General features: G+C 43.9%; 1 protein-coding gene across 1 annotated transcript in view; it reads right to left on the minus strand.

The window, feature by feature from the left end:
* PDE11A (phosphodiesterase 11A) overlaps positions 1–19,734 on the minus strand; it is a 673,054-nt gene that overhangs the window by 309,490 nt on the left and 343,830 nt on the right. The window contains exon 5 of the mRNA XM_044304393.1: positions 18,700–18,764. Within this exon, the coding sequence (XP_044160328.1) occupies positions 18,700–18,764 (65 nt within the window). The remainder of the gene's footprint in view (positions 1–18,699; positions 18,765–19,734) is intronic.

Raw genomic sequence — 19,734 nt, forward strand, 5'->3', positions numbered from 1 at the left:
ATTTAACTAAATTAAAATAAATTTAAAACCAAAAAGCAGTGTAGGCTACCTCCTCCTCCACCGCCGCTTCCACCTACCCCGCCACATCCACTGTCTCCTCAACCCCCTACTCCATATGGACCTCGTCCTCCTAGAGCAAGATTATTATTTTTTATTTTTACGTATTTCATGTTATTTAAAGTCATTTCCCTATCCACATTTGCACTTGCCATGCTCTTAACCACATTTTGATGCCATTTGCAGCCCTCTAGCCCTTTCCATGACATTTTTAGAGCCATTTTAGTGCTCAAAAGTTTGGGTCCCCATTGACTTCAATGGGGTTCGAGGTCAAGTTCGGGTCCCGAACTCGATCTTTTTTGTGAAGTTCAGCCGAACCTGTCGAACCCGAACATCCAGGTGTCCGCTCAATTCTAGTAAGGATCCCTCCACTCATTACAGAATGCCAAAGTTACAGTAGAAAAGTGCACAGAGAATGTTCCCCAAATATCTGTTATGACCTCTTGGGGGAAATATTAGGTAAAATATATACAAAAATAGTTAAAAGACACTAAAAATAAAGTACAAAAAAAAACAACATACAAACCCTGTGCAAACCCAAACTGTCACAATAGCTCTTCTGATAACCAGAGACTATACGTATATATAAAAAAAGATCAAAAGAAAATCTGTAACTTATTCTAATGCTTTATTTTAGAATGAATTTGCAAATATATAGAATAAAGAAAATAAATATCAGTATTGGGAAATATTTATGCAGATATGAATCTGTAAGGGAGGCCTCTGCCAGAGGGGTACAGAGGGGAGGTAACAAGTGGGGGGAGGGGGGTGTACCTGCACAGTCTAAAAATGGCAGAACTTATTGGATAGAGTGAGTCCATGCAAGTACACCCCCCAACTGGTTACCACCCCTCTGTACCCTTACTGCAGACTGCTAGAAATTCATTCATAACTTCTAGGAGAAATAATAAAGGAATAGCACAACATAGAGCCATAAGAATAGATGCTCCAGAATTGTTATTACATGGGGAATGCATGAAGCTATTAAAACAGGCATGTCAGGAGAGGTGAAAGGTCCGATTTATTTGATACATTGACACCTGCACTCCATTTAGAAAATATGGCGCCAGTGGTAGGGGAACGTTCACAATATCATATAGATAGTACCACAGCACTTGTAAGTTTATATTAGTAAAGAGCTATTTTTGGTGCATATAGTCTCTGAAAGTCCGGACAAAAGTAAATGCGTAATTGCCAGAAATACTCATTACAAATGGACGTTTTGGTCATAAGACCTTCATTGGCACAGTAAGTCTTAAGCAGAAAGGCAACTGATGCTGTGGATGCCGGGACATCCACAGCTTCGGTTGCCGTTCTGCTTTAAGATCCCTTTCACACAAGTGAGTCCCACATGTCGGACTTGCAGCATGTGTCAGGGAGAGCTCCTGTCCTGACCTCCCAGCATTGACGGGGGTCAAATAGCATTATATTGATTTATGTTGCTATGTAACCCATGCATGGGACTTGCTCATGTGAAAGGGGCCTAAGAATTATTGTGCTGATGAAGGCCTTGTTCATTTGTAATGAGTATTTCTGGCATTTACGCATCTACTTTTGTCCGGACTTTCTGTGACTATACGCACCAGTAAAAGCTCTTTACTAATATAAACTTACGAGTGCCATGGTACTATCTATGTGATATTGATTATTATTATTCAATACTATTGTCTACCTCTAACCTGCATGTCTGGCTGCTGAAACCTGTAACAATTAGCTGATATCACTGGTGGAAAATGCAGCTGACCACTCATTACTCATACATCAGCTGCCGCATGGTAAATTAGTATTATTACATAATACGTATTTAAACGAATGAGAAACCAGAGTGGGAGCAACTATTTATAGCAGATGTAAGCTTAGGCTACCCCCCCCCCCTCCCCATTACACATGCATACTTAGCTCAGCTGAAAATGCATGTGTTCTAAATAGTGAGAGGGACATAATCCAAAGCCAGACACCTTAGCTGGTATCTTATCTCCTCGGAGAACAATGGGATCAGGAATTGAAATTCACCATTCTTCTTTATCCTAATGTCACGGCCTGGTGGTAGTTTGCAGTGACACTTTCGCTGCGCATGATGGTTGCTGGTGGCAACGTGTTGTTTGTTATCCATGCGTGTGCACTTCCCCTTTAAGGCTGTTTCCCTTCCCATTTCTGGTGTGTATGGGGTTAAGGTGTGTGCTAGGTGGAGCTCTTGGCTCTAATTGTTCTGAGTTGTGAGCCTGAGGTCAGATTGTCTTCAGTGTCTTGAGAAGCTGATGCTTTTCCATCTGCCCAGTCCTTGAGGGCCACCTTATGGGACATCGATGTCACCTGATGTCTTCTGATGTCACCCCTTTGTGTCTGTTGCTGTTACCCTACCTCACTTGTTGTAGGTTTGGTGTGGGTTTATGTTTGAGGATTGTTATGTCTGGTTTTGTGTTTTTTATGTCTGGCATGTTTGGTGTTTCAGGTCAGCATGGATGCCAGACATATCCTTTGTATGTCATTACCTCCGTAAGGGGGTCCCTGGAGTTCCCTGGAGGGGGAACTACAAGCTGATCGGCCTGGTGCCCCCATGGTTCATGCCTCATGGTGGTCTAGGTTGTTTTTACTGGATTCTGTGTTTGGTGTTTGTGCTGGGTCCTGCCTGGTGTGTGTATTTGGGCCTATGCACATTTCCAGGATCCAGTAAAAGCGGCGTGGACGGCTTGAGTTCCTGTTGCAGCTGTTTCAGGTAGGTGTCCATGTTGGTTCTGTTGGCAGTGGTGTTTTCTGCCTCTGGACACTGACCTGTCATGTCGTCCACTGCTGGCTGCTTTCTTCCCCTTTGTTGCTAGGCCTGTTGGAGACTCCGGTTCCTCCATGTCGTGGAATAATCGGTTGTCCCCACCTTCTGAAGCCATATTGCAGGAACCGTTAGGGTCAGTAGGGCCCAGGTTCAAGAGTGTGAGCCCCCCTACAATCGAGGGCGGCTCATACAGTCAGGAGGTCAGGGATAGGATTTAGGGATGCTTAGTTGGTTTCCAGCTCCCTTTTCCCTGTTTACAGGCCTAGCTGCTACCAGGTCTCTATGCATACAGTATAAAGATACTGGGATGGTCCCGAAAATCTGTGAGTTTTGCCAACTTTGCTGTAATGTGTATGGGGGGGGGGGGGGGGGGCTTTTACAGACATTAGTTATTTTAATTGTCCAACCTGTCAAATTTTGAGTAGAAGAGCTATTGTAACGTACAACCTTGATACTAAACCTCCTCGTCTTCACAATGTTTGTTCAAACATCATTTTAATTTACTACTGGAGTTAATTCTACTCATAAAAGCAAAATAAAATAGCAGTAAGAATCAATAAACAGGCAGAATTTACTGCCCCGGGTATAAGAGCGATGCTGTATTTATGAGGAATAAAGCAAAATACTTCTTTAAAAAATCACTTCTTTTGCTGTTCAAATGGAGCAAACAAGCTGTGGATACCACATGGGAAACATTTGTAAAAACCACAGTTGACCATTTTCACCTATTTCTTGTTCTGCAGTTTTTCTGTGCGCAAGATTTATAAACAACCCAACTGAATTTGAAAGCAGCTTCAGGTTTATCACTTTACACAGCCCGTGAAGTCTGAAGAACCAAACATTTTTATTTTTCCATTTTTTATTGTGTTTAACTGTTTAGGGCCCTCCAAAACCGGCATGGCTATAATAGAGCCAGGATATATTGCTGTGTCTGATTGTAAATTTGTTTCTCATCTTTGGACAAATAATGCACACACCCAAAAAAAAAATTTATATTTCTTATTCTGTTAGGTGCCTTTATAATGGAGGTACCAGGGTATCGTCATGCTCTGAGAGCACTTCCTCCAGTCCTCCAATTTAGTAAGTAGCACATAAGGAGCTTGGAGGAGGTTTTTCCTCCACCACTAGGTATTTTGGATATTAACTTTTGGGAGTCGGTCACCTAAGAGGATGAATCTCAAAACTGATCTGATATCAATATAGTTTTGTTATATATAAATTAGATATCTATAATCATACATAGCTTGTCATATGCACTTGTTCTTTAAGTATATGTACATACATGTTTACTGAGAGAAGCCAGGTTTTCTAGATATCTCTATTTCCATGTTTTTTTGCCATACTCAGGACAGGTCATCAGTATCTGTTCGGTGGGAGTCCAACACCTGGGACCCCTGCTGATCAGCTGTTTGAGAAGGCACCAGCGTTTCTGTGAGCGGCGCAGCCTTATTATTGCTCTTCCTAAGCCAGTGACGACACGTTCATCTGTCAAGTGGCCTAGGCGCAGCTCAGCCCCATTGAAGTGAATGGGGCTAGGTTGCGATACTAATCACAGCCGCAATACAATGTACAGCGCTGACAGAAGGACGCTGCGCTCACTGGAGTGCCGATGCATTCTTAAACAGCTGATCAGTTGGGGTCCTGGGTGTTGGACCCCAACCGATCAGATACTGATGACCTATCTTGAGGATAGGTCATCGGTATAAAAATCTCGGAAAACACTTTTAATAAAGACTGCTAATTTAGAAGGAACTGTGCATTCCTCTATTTTAAGGCAAAAGGTGTTGCATCTGCCACCTACTGTATCTCCTCAGTACCAACCTATCAACTGCTAAAGCTTGTTTATGGAAATTGCATTGGCTGTAGGCTTGACTTTATGGGTGAAATGTTTAATTCTGAAATGAATAATGACAATGATAAAAGGTAATAATGGCAAAACTATTATTTTTCAGTTTTTGCATCTAGGGGCACCAGATTTAGGTATACCGATTTAGGCACTCGATATTACTGTAAGTTAAATTGTACATACTATATATCGAGTGAGCCATTCAATACCTTTTCCTTATTTCAATTCTGAAATTAAAATAATACTTCATACCACTGTCTGACTAGAATTCCTTGGACCCACTGGGGGAAACTATCCTAAGAGCCCACAATCTATTGTGTGTCCGATTCTACAAGACAACGATTATAGTAGCAAGTAGCTCCAAAGTCAGCTCCAAATTAAGTTATCTGCCGCTTAACCTTATGGACCCATTATTGTATCAGAGCCTTAGCCCATCAGAGGATACTCTTCCACAATGGTGGGCTAGTCATCTACATCAGGGGTCAAGTCCTGGGAAAAGTGTGAGGAGCAAGCAAGTATTGTATTTTTCGCCCTATAAGATGCACCTAGGTTTTAGAGGAGGATAATAGGAAACAATATTTTTCATTCCACCTCAGGTCAGACCCCAATGTTAATTAGACCTCAGCTCACAGGCACAGCCCCAATGCCTCAGATCAGACCCCCATGTCAGCCATCAGCCCTCCATGTAATATTTCTCCCCGTCCATGGCACAGACAGACTACAGACATTGTCTCCGGCCCATCATGTAACCCCATCCTCACCCATGTCACATTTCCCCCCCTCCATTTCATTCCCCCCCAATATGCTGCACACACCGCCTGTAGAAATGCCCCCCCAATATGCTGCACACACCGCCTGTAGAAATGCCCCCCCAATATGCTGCACACACCGCCTGTAGAAATGCCCCCCCAATATGCTGCGCACACCGCCTGTAGAAATGCCCCCCAATATGCTGCACACACACCGCCTGTAGAAATGCCCCCCCAATATGCTGCGCACACCGCCTGTAGAAATGCCCCCCCAATATGCTGCGCACACCGCCTGTAGAAATGCCCCCCCAATATGCTGCACACACCGCCTGTAGAAATGCCCCCCCAATATGCTGCACACACCGCCTGTAGAAATGCCCCCCCAATATGCTGCACACACCGCCTAGTTGGTGAAATTCCCCCCCAATATGCTGCGCACACCGCCTGTAGAAATTCCCCCCAATATGCTGCACACACCGCCTGTAGAAATGCCCCCCCAATATGCTGCACACACTGCCTAGTTGGTGAAATTCCCCCCCAATATGCTGCGCACACCTGGTGGAGTACACAATGCCCCCCAAATATGCTGCATCCCCCTTTGACGCATTGTCCCCCAAAATGCTGCACACCCCACCTGTATTAATCATTGCCCCCTGTCCCCCAAAATGCTGCACACCCCACATGTTTTAATCATTGCCCCCCAATATGCTGCAACCACCCCCCCTGCTAGAAGCCAGCCAGCAATTAATATAATCGAATGAGCGCTGTGTACTGTGGAAAATCCGCGCGTGCGCAGTGTCAGGGTAAGGAGATTTTTTACATGTCGAAACAGACTGTGAAATCTCCTTAACCCTGACGGCGCATGCGCGGCTGGGTGCATGCGCGGTATTCTCGCGCCCACCCAGGAATCGGCGCGCACTGTATCATGAACACACTAAGTTCCTGGTCGCCCGTTGTACTGCGCAAGCGCAGCGGCGCACACCCCCCCGACACACCCCCGGAAGTCACGTGGGGTACGTTTTTTTTTTCAGGGTAAGGTTTTTTCTCAGAACACCGGCCCTGTGAACGGAAACGGCGTTCCTGCTGTGAAAAAAGTGCAGGAACGCCGTTCCCACCCGTTCCCCCTCGACTCGAGCCCTGATCTACATATATCTATGTTTGTCTGTCTGTCTATCTCTATCCATCCGTCTATCAAATATCTATTACTTTTCTATTTTTTTTACTCCTTTAATCTACTGTAACCAATGTTTTTGTACCTGAAAACGCAGGGAATTGTATTTTATCTCACATAAACCCATTTCTTTCAGAATACCGGGTACAATGTTTTCTGGAAATACTTAGCGGTCTAAGAACAAAAACATATAAATATTTTATACGCTTTTTACAGTTTTGTAATGGAAATCAATGAAAGCTCACATTTTGTGTATCATGAAGAAAAACAAAGCAGAGAAGCGCTCTTCAGAAACAGGAACACTTACAATGGGTCTACATTGAGGGTGACAGAATGATAATGACATTCATTGCTCTAAGATGTGTGCAATGTTATGATCCCTGATAGATTGCTGGTAAATACCTCTTAGTGCAGCCTCATTGTTGTGGTCACTCAATAATGAACGTGGTAGGACACTGCACTGATTCATAATATATGTTTGCCTGGGATGCACCTTTTTCTGAAACTGAGCTCCAAATTCCCTGCTTCCATTCATATTCTAAAGTGAAATGATAATGTTCTGGTTGCCTGTGGCCACCACTAGGCGGAGCTCACTGCATATAAATTTATTTCTTTCCCACGGAACTCATTCCCCTTAGTGGTGGCTGCAGGTAAGCAGAACTTTATAGAAAAAAGTAAAAAAAAAATAGAAATCAGACAAGTGCTGTGGTCTTCCATTGGTACTGCCACAATCTCATATCTATGCAGTTCATGGGATGAAATGCACCTATTTATATTCTAGTTTGTCTACTGATATTGACATTCTACATTATGGATCAGGTATTGCCTTTTATTTGAAAGAACCTCAGATCCATCCATGCAATATAACTGTAAAATTATCTAAGTAGAGATTTTCCAAAATTCCTCTTTGGTTTGATTTGATTGAACCGAGCATCAGCTTAGATTCAGTTTGAATAAATTACGTCTGAATCAAAATGCCCTGAATGCCCTGAAAAGTCATGTATAACACCCTGAGGTCTGCTAGAACTGTATCCAACCCCTTTCAAGCTTTTTAACGCCAAGACAGCATTAGTAATGCCAAAGTGACACATATGGCTACGGTAAATGGATGGTAGGCCGTAACAACCAAACTGTTTAATAACACACGACACTGTCTGATTTTATTTTTAATTTAAAAATGGTCTAAAAATAATTTGTGATGAGCGGTAGGGGCAATATTTGGTTAGATATTCACCATATATTTGCGAATTCGTGAATTCGAGATTATTTTCTTTGATCGCAAAAATCAGCAATGTAATATTTGCGTAATGCGCACAAAATACAGGCGTGGGTCACTATAGCTACATTTTTCAAGCTGCTAGAAGGTTCCTGAGACTGGAGAAAATGGTTGGCACGGCAGAACATTATATGCAGATAGAGTGCTCCAATATATTCGCAATTGCGAAATCGGCACTAATGATGCAAATATTTTGGCGCAGTACGTGCAACTTCACATTTTAACAAGTCTGACTACTTATTAGTGATTGTTGCACTTAGTATTGTTGTGAACTTGTGACATCACAGCTCTATGTATGTATGTAGCATGTATGGACAGCAGAACTATATCTACAGCTACACTATATCACTATCTAACCTACACTGACTATCTCCCACTAACGATCTGTATTATATATATAAGCTAACTAACTAACTATCTAATGTAATGACACAGAAAAGCACAGAGCACAACAATGTCACTGCTCTCTCTCTCAGATCTGCAAAATACTGCATACAAGGGCTGCTGGGGAGGTTCTTATATAGTAAGGGGTAGGCAACTTTCCTATTGGTTGCTAGGGATGTGGCTAAGCTCAGACAAAGAGGTAGGCAGACAATGTCATAGAGCAGCAGGAAATGCTAGCAGAATGCTTGGGTGTATAGGGAGAGGCATCACCAGTAGAAAGAGGGAGGTGCTCATGCCGCTCTACAGAGCACTAGTGAGACCTCATTTGGAGTATTGTGCGCAGTACTGGAGACCATATCTCCAGAAGGATATTGATACTTTGGAGAGCGTTCAGAGAAGAGCCATTAAACTGGTACATGGATTGCAGGATAAAACTTACCAGGAAAGATTAAAGGACCTTAACATGTACAGCTTGGAAGAAAGACGAGACAGAGGGGATATGATAGAAACTTGTAAATACATAAAGGGAATCAACAAGGTAAAAGAGGAGAGATTATTTAAAAGAAGAAAAACTGCTACAAGAGGACATAGTTTTAAATTAGAGGGGCAAAGGTTTAAAAGTAATATCAGGAAGTATTACTTTACTGAGAGAGTAGTGGATGCATGGAATAGCCTTCCTGCAGAAGTGGTAGCTGAAAATACAGTGAGGGACTGGCATCTGAGAGTCAAATTCAGCCTATCAGGGGCTTAATCAGGGGTTAAAACAAAAAAATACATACTCACCTCATCCATTTGATCGCGGAGAGGCCGTCTCGGCCATCTTGACGCGCCAATTGTCGCACTTGCCAACGTGATGACGGCACCACGTCATCACGCTGGGTAGGCGCAGTGACGTCATCACTGACATCACCACACCTGCCCAGAGTGATTGGCGTGTTTTCTTCAATTAAGATGGCCGCGATGGCCTCTCCGCGATCAAATGGAGGTGAGTATGTGTTTTTTTTTGCACTGCCATTTTAGGAAAAATTGATTCGTTACCACAAAGCGCCAGGAAATTTGGATTTGTGGCGAATCACATTTTTCCTGAAATTCTGATCGAGTTACACTTCGTTAACTTCGATTCGCTCAACACTAATAATGTAGAATGGTAACATCAGTCTATGAAACGTACAACACAATACTAAGTGAAAAGTATGAAAAAGTTCTTGAAGTAGTTGTTGTCTATGGGTCCTTTCACACAGACGAATATTCTGCCCCAAATGAATCGCCACTTGATGATAACAGTATGCCATTTTCTCCATTTACATGCAGCAATCATTGCACTCAATGGGTATGAACGATCTTTACTATACAGTTTCCTAATTATCTACAGCACATTCCTGTTTACATGGGGGAGAAGTGCTGCCCACAAATGAGTGTTTTTTATGCTCGTGCTCAATGATCTGATTCCAAACGAGTGTTTAATTTAGCGGGTGATCGGCGTCATGTTTACCTAAGGGAACAATCAGCCTATGTAACAGGGCCTTTAGAGGGAAAGTAATGGAAAATGGTTTTGCAATGTGTCATAGATAATTGGGAGGAGATGAAATAGCTAAACTCTATAAGTAGTCATGAGCAAATTTCTTGAAATTCAGGAAACTCGATTTGGGTGTAAATAAATTTCACCTGAATCAAAAGTGTTAAGATTGTCCTGAAAAGTTTAGTATGACAATCTGGGGTCTCCTAGTGTCATGACTGTGACTGATCCAGACAGGTCTGGGAGGAGAAGGTCGCAGCGACTTGCTACTCGCGATAGCTTGTGAGTTTGCTCCGTGGTTCAGGGTATGTCATCTGGGTTTTGCCTTGTGAACCTTTTTGTCCTGACTGGGAGTTTGTAGGCATCCTTCTCAGGTGAGTCCTGTCTGCCACTCCCAGCTACTATATTAGTTTCAGTTTCACTTGCAGTCATTGCCAGATATAGTCCTTACTTCCAGTGCTATTCTGACCTTTGGAGGAGATTGTTTGACGGTATTGCCGTGGAGCTATGGTCTGGCGTGGACTGTCGTTGTTGGGATCACCTTCTCTGCTCGGGACTGGATAAGTCTATGTTATAGATTGTTTGTTTGTTTGTTGCTGTCTTCCTCTGTTGTTCTCCTAGACGTGAGTGATGGTGACTAGTGCTCCCATCTGCCTTTCCCCAGGCTAGTCTTGTTAGGGTGATTAAGGGTTTAGGCATCCTGCTCACCGCACGGGTTCACATCCCGTCTAGGGTATCAGGGCAGACAGGTGCCAGCTTAGGGTTAGTCAGGGGTGACCATTCTATTTCCCATCCGTAGATAAGGGTCCCCCTTCCCCTCCGTCTGGTGCGACACGACTGCTGCTGGATAGCGGTCGTGACAGTATATCTGGCCATTTAAAAAAAAAAAAAAGAAAAAAAAAGTGACCTTTTTTTTTTTTTTTTTTGCTTGCTGTTTTGCTTTGTATTTTTCTGTTCCACTATGGATCCGGTTACGGTTTTGGCGAAACAATTCCAGGGGTTATCCCTTGAAGTGGCAGGATTAAAAGCAACTGTGCTGCAGCAGCAGCAGCAATCCTTGGGTTCCACCGTTGCTACGGGAAACCAGGGTACTCCTGAGCCAAAAGTGGCTTTACCTGATAGGTTCTCAGGAGGAAGAGACCAATTTGTAACCTTCAGAGAAGCTTGTAAATTGTTCTTCAGGTTACGCCCTAGGTCCTCCGGCGGTGAGGAACAACGGGTGGGCATTGTAATTTCGCTCTTGCAAGGAGATCTGCAGGCTTGGGCTTTCTCCCTACCATCAGACTCTCCGGCCTTACGATCAGTGGAGGAGTTTTTTGAAGCCCTGGGTCTCGTATATGATGACCCGGACAGGGTCTCACTGGCTGAGTCTAAGCTACGTAGACTTCGGCAAGATAACCGGTCTGCTGAACTATATTGTTCCGAATTCCGTAGGTGGGCTACTGATACATTATGGAACGACTCGGCCCTTAGGAGTCAGTTCTGCCAGGGGTTGTCTGAAAAATTAAAAGACACGCTGGCGGTATACGAGGTCCCTGGGTCTCTTGAGGCTGCTATGTCTCTGTCCATAAGAATCGACAGACGACTCAGGGAGAGACTATTAAATTCTACAGAGGCCTCTATAGGGCAGGGATCAGTTTGTTATGATCCAGTCAAACCAATGCAAATAAGGGGCGCCACTAGACGGGTGAATCCTCCTAAGGTCCGCCGTAGGTCAGAGGTTTGTTTTCGTTGTGGGGGAGGGGTAATTTTGTAAAGGTATGTACCTCAGAACCCAAGAGACCACAAACAAAGGAGCCGCCGGAAAAACTAGAGTCCCCAGATTGTGCGGAGGATAACAGTCTGGGCGTATTTGTTTCCTCCATACGCATGTCTCAGTTTTTGTTGTCCGCTACCGTTGAGGCGGGCAATAAGACTGAGATCTGTTCCGTCTTTTTGGACAGTGGGGCAGGGGTCAACTTGGTGGATTCACGGTTTGCTCAGGCTCTGGGTTTTACTCCGGAACCGGTACGCAGAACTATTCCTGTTTTTGCCATTGACTCCTCCCCTCTTACTCAGAGAGAGTTAACTCAGATCATCCATAATATCCATCTGCAGGTAGGGGACCTCCATAAAGAAATTATCTCTTGTTATGTCCTGGACGGTCTCCCGGCTCCTATGGTATTGGGGCTTCCCTGGCTGGTGACCCACAATCCAGTGGTGGATTGGCAGGCCGGGGAGATTGTGGAGTGGAGTGAACATTGTAAGGACAACTGCTTGAGTAGTAGGTTCTCCACACTCTCTGTAACATCTCTACCTGCCTTTCTGTCAGATTTTATGGATGTGTTTTCTGAGAAGGGTTGTCAGGGGTTACCGTCCATATGATTGCCCGATTAATCTTGTACCTGGGGCAAAACTACCTAAAACCCGGTTATACAATCTTTCCGGCCCGGAGAGGAAGGCTATGAAAGATTATATTTCGGAGAGTTTGGCTAAGGGACACATCAGACCCTCTTCTTCACCCGTGGCTGCAGGTTTCTTTTTTGTTAAAAAGAAAGATGGGGGCCTGCGTCCTTGCCTGGATTTCCGGGAATTAAACCGGATAACTATCCGAGATCCCTATCCTCTTCCTCTCATTCCCGACCTCTTTAATCAGATTGCTGGGGCTAAATGGTTCTCTAAAATGGATCTCAGAGGAGCCTATAACCTGGTTCGCATCAAAGAGGGGGATGAGTGGAAGACGGCTTTTAATACTCCAGAAGGGCATTATGAAAATCTGGTCATGCCATTTGGTCTTACTAATGCGCCTGCGGTGTTCCAACATTTTGTCAACGATATTTTTAGTCCCCTTATCGGGAGATTTGTTGTGATATATCTTGATGACATCCTGGTCTATTCTCCGGATTTGGAGACACATAAGATCCATGTGAGACAAGTGCTGCAGATATTAAGGGCCAACAAATTGTTCGCTAAATTAGAGAAATGTGTGTTCGCCGTAAAAGAACTGCAATTTCTGGGGTATGTGTTGTCAGATTCAGGTTTCCGCATGGATCCAGAGAAAGTCCGGGCGATTATGGACTGGGATCTGCCTGAGAACCTGAAGGCATTGCAACGTTTCCTGGGGTTTGCCAATTTTTATAGAAAGTTTATAAAGAACTATTCCTTGGTGGTCAAACCACTGACTGACATGACCCGAAAGGGATCCGATTTTTCCAAATGGTCACATGCAGCCAAAACTGCCTTTACATCTCTGAAGGAGAGATTCACCTCAGCCCCTATTCTCGTACAGCCAGATGTCTCGCTTCCTTTTATTGTAGAGGTTGATGCATCAGAGGTGGGGGTGGGAGCGGTACTTTCTCAGGGCCCGTCCCCTGGTGAATGGCGTCCGTGTGCTTTCTTTTTGAAGAAATTGTCTACGGCAGAAAAGAACTATGATATTGGCAACAGGGAACTTTTGGCTATTAAGTTGGCCTTTGAGGAGTGGCCTCATTTTTTGGAGGGGGCGGTTCATCCCGTCACAGTGATTACTGATCACAAAAACTTATTATATCTGGAGTCTGCTAAACGTCTCAACCCTAGACAGGCTCGGTGGTCGTTATTTTTTACTAGGTTTAATTTTGTAATAACCTATCGCCCGGGGGCAAAAAATACTAAGGCGGATGCATTGTCTCGAAGTTTTCCTGGAGGGGGTGATGTTGAGGTACCAGAGCCTATTTTGCAAAAGGGGGTGGTGGTCTCTGCATTACACTCAGGTTTAGAGGGGAGGGTGTTGGAAGCTCAGGGGGACGCCCCGGCCTCCTGCCCCTCGGGTAAACTGTTTGTGCCAGAAAATTTACGCCTGGAGATACTAAAAGAACACCATAACTCCACACTGGCAGGACACCCAGGTAGTAAGGCAACCTCTGAATTAGTGTCTCGTCGGTTCTGGTGGCCTAAGTGGCGCCAGGAGGTGTTTAATTTTGTGTCTGCATGTGCTACCTGTGCTCGTTCTAAGGTAGATCATACTCGTCCAGCAGGGCGTCTTTTACCTCTGGCCATCCCCAACAGGCCTTGGACGCACCTATCAATGGATTTCATTACGGATCTACCAGTATCAGCTGGGAAGACTGTTATTCTTGTAGTTGTTGACAGATTCAGTAAAATGGTGCACTTTATTGCTCTTACCGCATTGCCTAATGCTAATACACTGGCTCAGGTTTTTATTGACCACATCGTGAAGCTTCACGGGGTCCCTTCCGATATTGTTTCGGATCGTGGTACCCAATTTGTTTCTAAATTTTGGAAAGCTTTTTGTTCTCGTTTAGGGGTTCATCTGTCGTTTTCTTCATCTTTCCATCCACAGTCCAACGGTCAGACTGAACGTACCAATCAAAACCTAGAGACATATTTGAGATGCTTTGTTTCCGAAAATCAGGAGGAATGGTCATCTTATTTACCGTTAGCCGAGTTTGCCATTAATAATCGTCATCAAGAATCCACAGATAAGTCACCATTTTTTGGTGCGTATGGTTTCCATCCTCAGTTTTGTACGTTTAGTGAGGGGGGGCCGTCTGGGATTCCCGAGGAGGAACGATTTGCGTCTTCACTTTCATCAGTGTGGCAGAGTGTGCAAGAAAGTTTGAAGAGAATTGGTGGTAGATACAAACGTGCGGCTGATAAGAAGCGCTCTGAAGGTCCGGACCTTGGGGTGAATGACTTGGTGTGGTTGTCTACCAGAAATATCAAGTTGAAGGTTCCCTCGTGGAAATTAGGTCCGAGATTTATTGGTCCTTATAGGGTAATTAAGGTCATTAACCCGGTGGCTTTTCGCCTGGAGCTACCTCAGAATATAAGGATCCATAATGTCTTCCACAGATCTCTGCTTAAGAGATATGTAGAACCTCCTGAACCATTGCCACTACCGCCTCCACCGGTGGTTGTTGATGGCAGTCTGGAGTTTCAGGTAGAAAAGATTGTTGATTCACGATATGTTCGCCGCTCTCTTCAGTACCTGGTGCACTGGAGAGGTTATGGTCCCGAAGAGAGAATGTGGGTGCCAGCATCAGAGATAAAGGCGGACAGACTTATTCGGGCTTTTCATAGGTCCCATCCGGAGAGGCCGGGTCTTGAGGGTCCGGTGGCCCCTCGTAGAAAGGGGGGTACTGTCACGACTGTGACTGATCCAGACAGGTCTGGGAGGAGAAGGTCGCAGCGACTTGCTACTCGCGATAGCTTGTGAGTTTGCTCCGTGGTTCAGGGTATGTCATCCGGGTTTTGCCTTGTGAACCTTTTTGTCCTGACTGGGAGTTTGTAGGCATCCTTCTCAGGTGAGTCCTGTCTGCCACTCCCAGCTACTATATTAGTTTCAGTTTCACTTGCAGTCATTGCCAGATATAGTCCTTACTTCCAGTGCTATTCTGACCTTTGGAGGAGATCGTTTGACGGTATTGCCGTGGAGCTCTGGTCTGGCGTGGACTGTCGTTGTTGGGATCACCTTTTCTGCTCGGGACTGGATAAGTCTATGTTAAAGATTGTTTGTTTGTTTGTTGCTGTCTTCCCCTGTTGTTCTCCTAGACGTGAGTGATGGTGACTAGTGCTCCCATCTGCCTTTCCCCAGGCTAGTCTTGTTAGGGTGATTAAGGGTTTAGGCATCCTGCTCGCCGCACGGGTTCACATCCCGTCTAGGGTATCAGGGCAGACAGGTGCCAGCTTAGGGTTAGTCAGGGGTGACCATTCTATTTCCCATCCGTAGATAAGGGTCCCCCTTCCCCTCCGTCTGGTGCGACACGACTGCTGCTGGATAGCGGTCGTGACACCTAGGACTTCTATGCAACCCATTTCAAGTCAAGACAGCATGGGATTCAGCCAGTTCCCTCCAGTTTTCCAGATCTGGTTGTTAAAATTACAACTGGATCAGAGAACCGTGTTACCGGCTGAGTCCTGATCCGGTGCTCTGGTGGCAGCAGGGCATCTGGAGATGTTCGTTTCCATTGCTTTGTGCTCCATTGATAGTTTATCTCCTTAGTTGGGTGGTATGTGTGTGTAGTGTATATATAATGCATTTATGTATGTGTACCATGTATAGGGTATATTTATGTGTATGTGTGTTGCATATACACTACGTGCAGAATTATTAGGCAAATGAGTATTTTGACTACATCATCCTCTTTATGCATGTTGTCTTACTCCAAGCTGTATAGGCTCGAAAGCCTACTACCAATTAAGCATATTAGGTAATGTGCATCTCTGTAATGAGAAGGGGTGTGGTCTAATGACATCAACACCCTATATCAGGTGTGCATAATTATTAGGCAACTTCCTTTCCTTTGGCAAAATGGGTCAAAAGAAGGACTTGACAGGCTCAGAAAAGTCAAAAATAGTGAGATATCTTGCAGAGGGATGCAGCACTCTTAAAATTGCAAAGCTTCTGAAGCGTGATCGTCGAACAATCAAGCGTTTCATTCAAAATAGTCAACAGGGTCGCAAGAAGCGTGTGGAAAAACCAAGGCGAAAAATAACTGCCCATGAACTGAGAAAAGTCAAGCGTGCAGCTGCCAAGATGCCACTTGCCACCAGTTTGGCCATATTTCAGAGCTGCAACATCACTGGAGTGCCCAAAAGCACAAGGTGTGCAATACTCAGAGACATGGCCAAGGTAAGAAAGGCTGAAAGACGACCACCACTGAACAAGACACACAAGCTAAAAAGTCAATACTGGGCCAAGAAATATCTCAAGACTGATTTTTCTAAGGTTTTATGGACTGATGAAATGAGAGTGAGTCTTGATGGGCCAGATGGCTGCATTGGTAAAGGGCAGAGAGCTCCAGTCCGACTCAGACGCCAGCAAGGTGGAGGTGGAGTACTGGTTTGGGCTGGTATCATCAAAGATGAGCTTGTGGGGCCTTTTTGGGTTGAGGATGGAGTCAAGCTCAACTCCCAGTCCTACTGCCAGTTTCTGGAAGACACCTTCTTCAAGCAGTGGTACAGGAAGAAGTCTGCAAGGTAAGAAAAATATGATTTTCATGCAGGACAATGCTCCATCACACGCGTCCAAGTACTCCACAACGTGGCTGGCAAGAAAGGGTATAAAAGAAGAAAATCTAATGACATGGCCTCCTTGTTCACCTGATCTGAACCCCATTGAGAACCTGTGGTCCATCATTAAATGTGAGATTTACAAGGAGGGAAAACAGTACACCTCTCTGAACAGTGTCTGGGAGGCTGTGGTTGCTGCTGCACGCAATGTTGATGGTGAACAGATCAAAACACTGACAGAATCCATGGATGGCAGGCTTTTGAGTGTCCTTGCAAAGAAAGGTGGCTATATTGGTCACTGATTTGTTTTTGTTTTGTTTTTGAATGTCAGAAATGTATATTTGTGAATGTTGAGATGTTATATTGGTTTCACTGGTAAAAATAAATAATTGAAATGGGTATATATTTGTTTTTTGTTAAGTTGCCTAATAATTATGTACATTAATAGTCACCTGCACACACAGATATCCCCCTAAAATAGCTAAAACTAAAAACAAACTAAAAACTACTTCCAAAAATATTCAGCTTTGATATTAATGAGTTTTTTGGGTTCATTGAGAACATGGTTGTTGTTCAATAATAAAATTAATCCTCAAAAATACAACTTGCCTAATAATTCTGCACTCCCTGTATATGGTGTATGTATATGTAAACATGTGTCATGATGCATGTCCGCCGTTGAATAGGGAACCTGTTGTTAAAAATTTAAATAACACCCCTGTATATAACAGCATGCCATATATGGCAATGGGTAAATGCATGGCTGCTGATGGTAACAAACAGTCTCTTTAAAAAAAAATTGCACTATAGGATATTTTTACCAAAAAATGATCCAAAAATGTTTTGTTTTTTTGGTGGCCAATACCTACAGGGGCGTATTCACACACGTCGCCTGGGGTCATGTGATCCTCCTTCTACACCTGTTCTTCTGATATGAAAAATGGTTAATACCATTTTTGAGAAATGTGCCTGAATTGAAACGACATTTGGAATTTTTGAAAAATTTGGGTCAAATTCAATTAATTTACTATCAATTCGCTCATCTCTATTTATAAGCAATTATTTAAAAATAAAAGGGCTACATAGAGTCCACAAGTCCCTTTGGCACTGCACAGATATTTATGTTACAATCCATTCAATAAATTAGTGTTCCTACAGTACAATGTAGTTAGATTTCCAGTCAAAGAACTCTATTGGCAGTACTAATAGATACAGCCCTTTTGTGCTTAAAATTAGTGGTAGTCTGACATCCCAAATTTCACCAAATTGATCAACTATGACATATTAGATCATTTTGCCTGGGCTTGCTCTTTATGCATGAGTTCCATCTTATGTGAATAGCCAGCTTTATCCGGCTCATCTACTAAAGCAGTTGGTACTCTGGGATGAGCTGTAAATGCATGTTTATTCTGTATGACTTCTATCTCATGTGGATGGACAGCCTTACTTTGTTTGTAGCTAATGATATTTGGGCTTTGGGCCATATTGACTTTGAGGTAAATTACTATAAAAAGGATAGCAGTGTTTGCAATCTGGACTAAAGGGGCTGTCCACCAATGGTAAGCAAACTTATTATAAACCTCCCTGCTGATAGGTTACGGCTCTATCAATCCTCCGTTTGTGCCGCTGGTTCCAGGTGTACCGACATCAACATCATGTCTGATGTGGGTCATATGATCACCGCAGTCAATGATTGGCTGCGGTAGACCCATGTCACCCATGTGTCATGTGACCCAATGACATGTCACCACTGCGACCAGTCATTGACTAAGGGATCGGGTAAGCATGCTTACCACCATGGGTGCAGCCATTCCGGGGGGAAGCTGAAAAAAAGCACAGAAAAGGTGGACAACCCCTACACTGTACACACCATCTACAGATAATGCAAACTAGTATAAAACACTTATTACACATGGCATAGAAGCAGTGGGGCGTACCTGCTCTCAGCATCCGCACTACATTTAGGAGAAAGCAGTTCAAATGATTTGGTAAATTTCACCACCTATAGGAAACAAAATTATCATTACTATTGTTCAATATCTATTGTTTCTACAATGATAGCAAACAACTATAAAAAAAGACAATAATCCAGAATTGGTCTTGTATGTAAAATTTTACTGTATGCATCTTATATTGTTAAAATTCCTCCTCTCTCATGTATGACCCACTAAGCAACTCCCCATTTGTCCCTTCCATTGCTCCTTATGTTAATCATGTAGCAAATTCTAATAATTTATTGTCCCTAGCAGTTGGGATTGGCTTCAAATCAGCTTCAAATGGGTTCCAATGTTCTGTCAGAATATGAGGTTTTGTGTGTCCAATGCACTCTAAATTATAATATTAAAGAGGTTGTCTCATCTGAGACAATGGAGGGATATCGCTAGGATATGCACCCATTGTCTGATAGGTGCAGGTCCCACCGCTGGGACCCATACCTATCTCCAAAACAGAGCCCCGAAAGTGGTGGAGGGCGCACTTCGCATATGCAGCCGCCCTCCATTCATTTCGATGGGGCCACCAAAAAGATCAGAGCGCTACAAGTGAATGGGGGCAGGTCCTCCAGCCATCACTTGGGCCCACTCTGTTCTCGATATAGGTGCGGGTCCCAGCGGTGGGACCCATACCTATCAGACAATGGGGTCATATCCTAATGATATGCCCCCATTGTCTCAACACCTTTAAAGAGTATCTGTAAAGAATAAATCAAGGCAACGGGACTTACTATAGATTTCTTGAAAACGTTTAACTCGTTCTTCCAACGAGCTTTCTCAATTCTGAGTGACTGGGAATAAATATGTAACTGAATCAACATCTGGTAATTATACCCAGCATGGGGTCAGAGGTCATTATACCCAGCATGGGGTCAAAGGTGTTGATTCCATTATCCTAATTGGAGTCAGTAGGTGAAGCTTGGAAGCTTGGCTTCTCCATTTTTACGTAGATGGCCTCCTTCACACCTTGTTCACGCACTA

The sequence above is a fragment of the Bufo gargarizans genome, chromosome 8 (assembly GCF_014858855.1).
Source record: "Bufo gargarizans isolate SCDJY-AF-19 chromosome 8, ASM1485885v1, whole genome shotgun sequence".
Classification (NCBI taxonomy): Eukaryota; Metazoa; Chordata; class Amphibia; order Anura; family Bufonidae; genus Bufo; species Bufo gargarizans.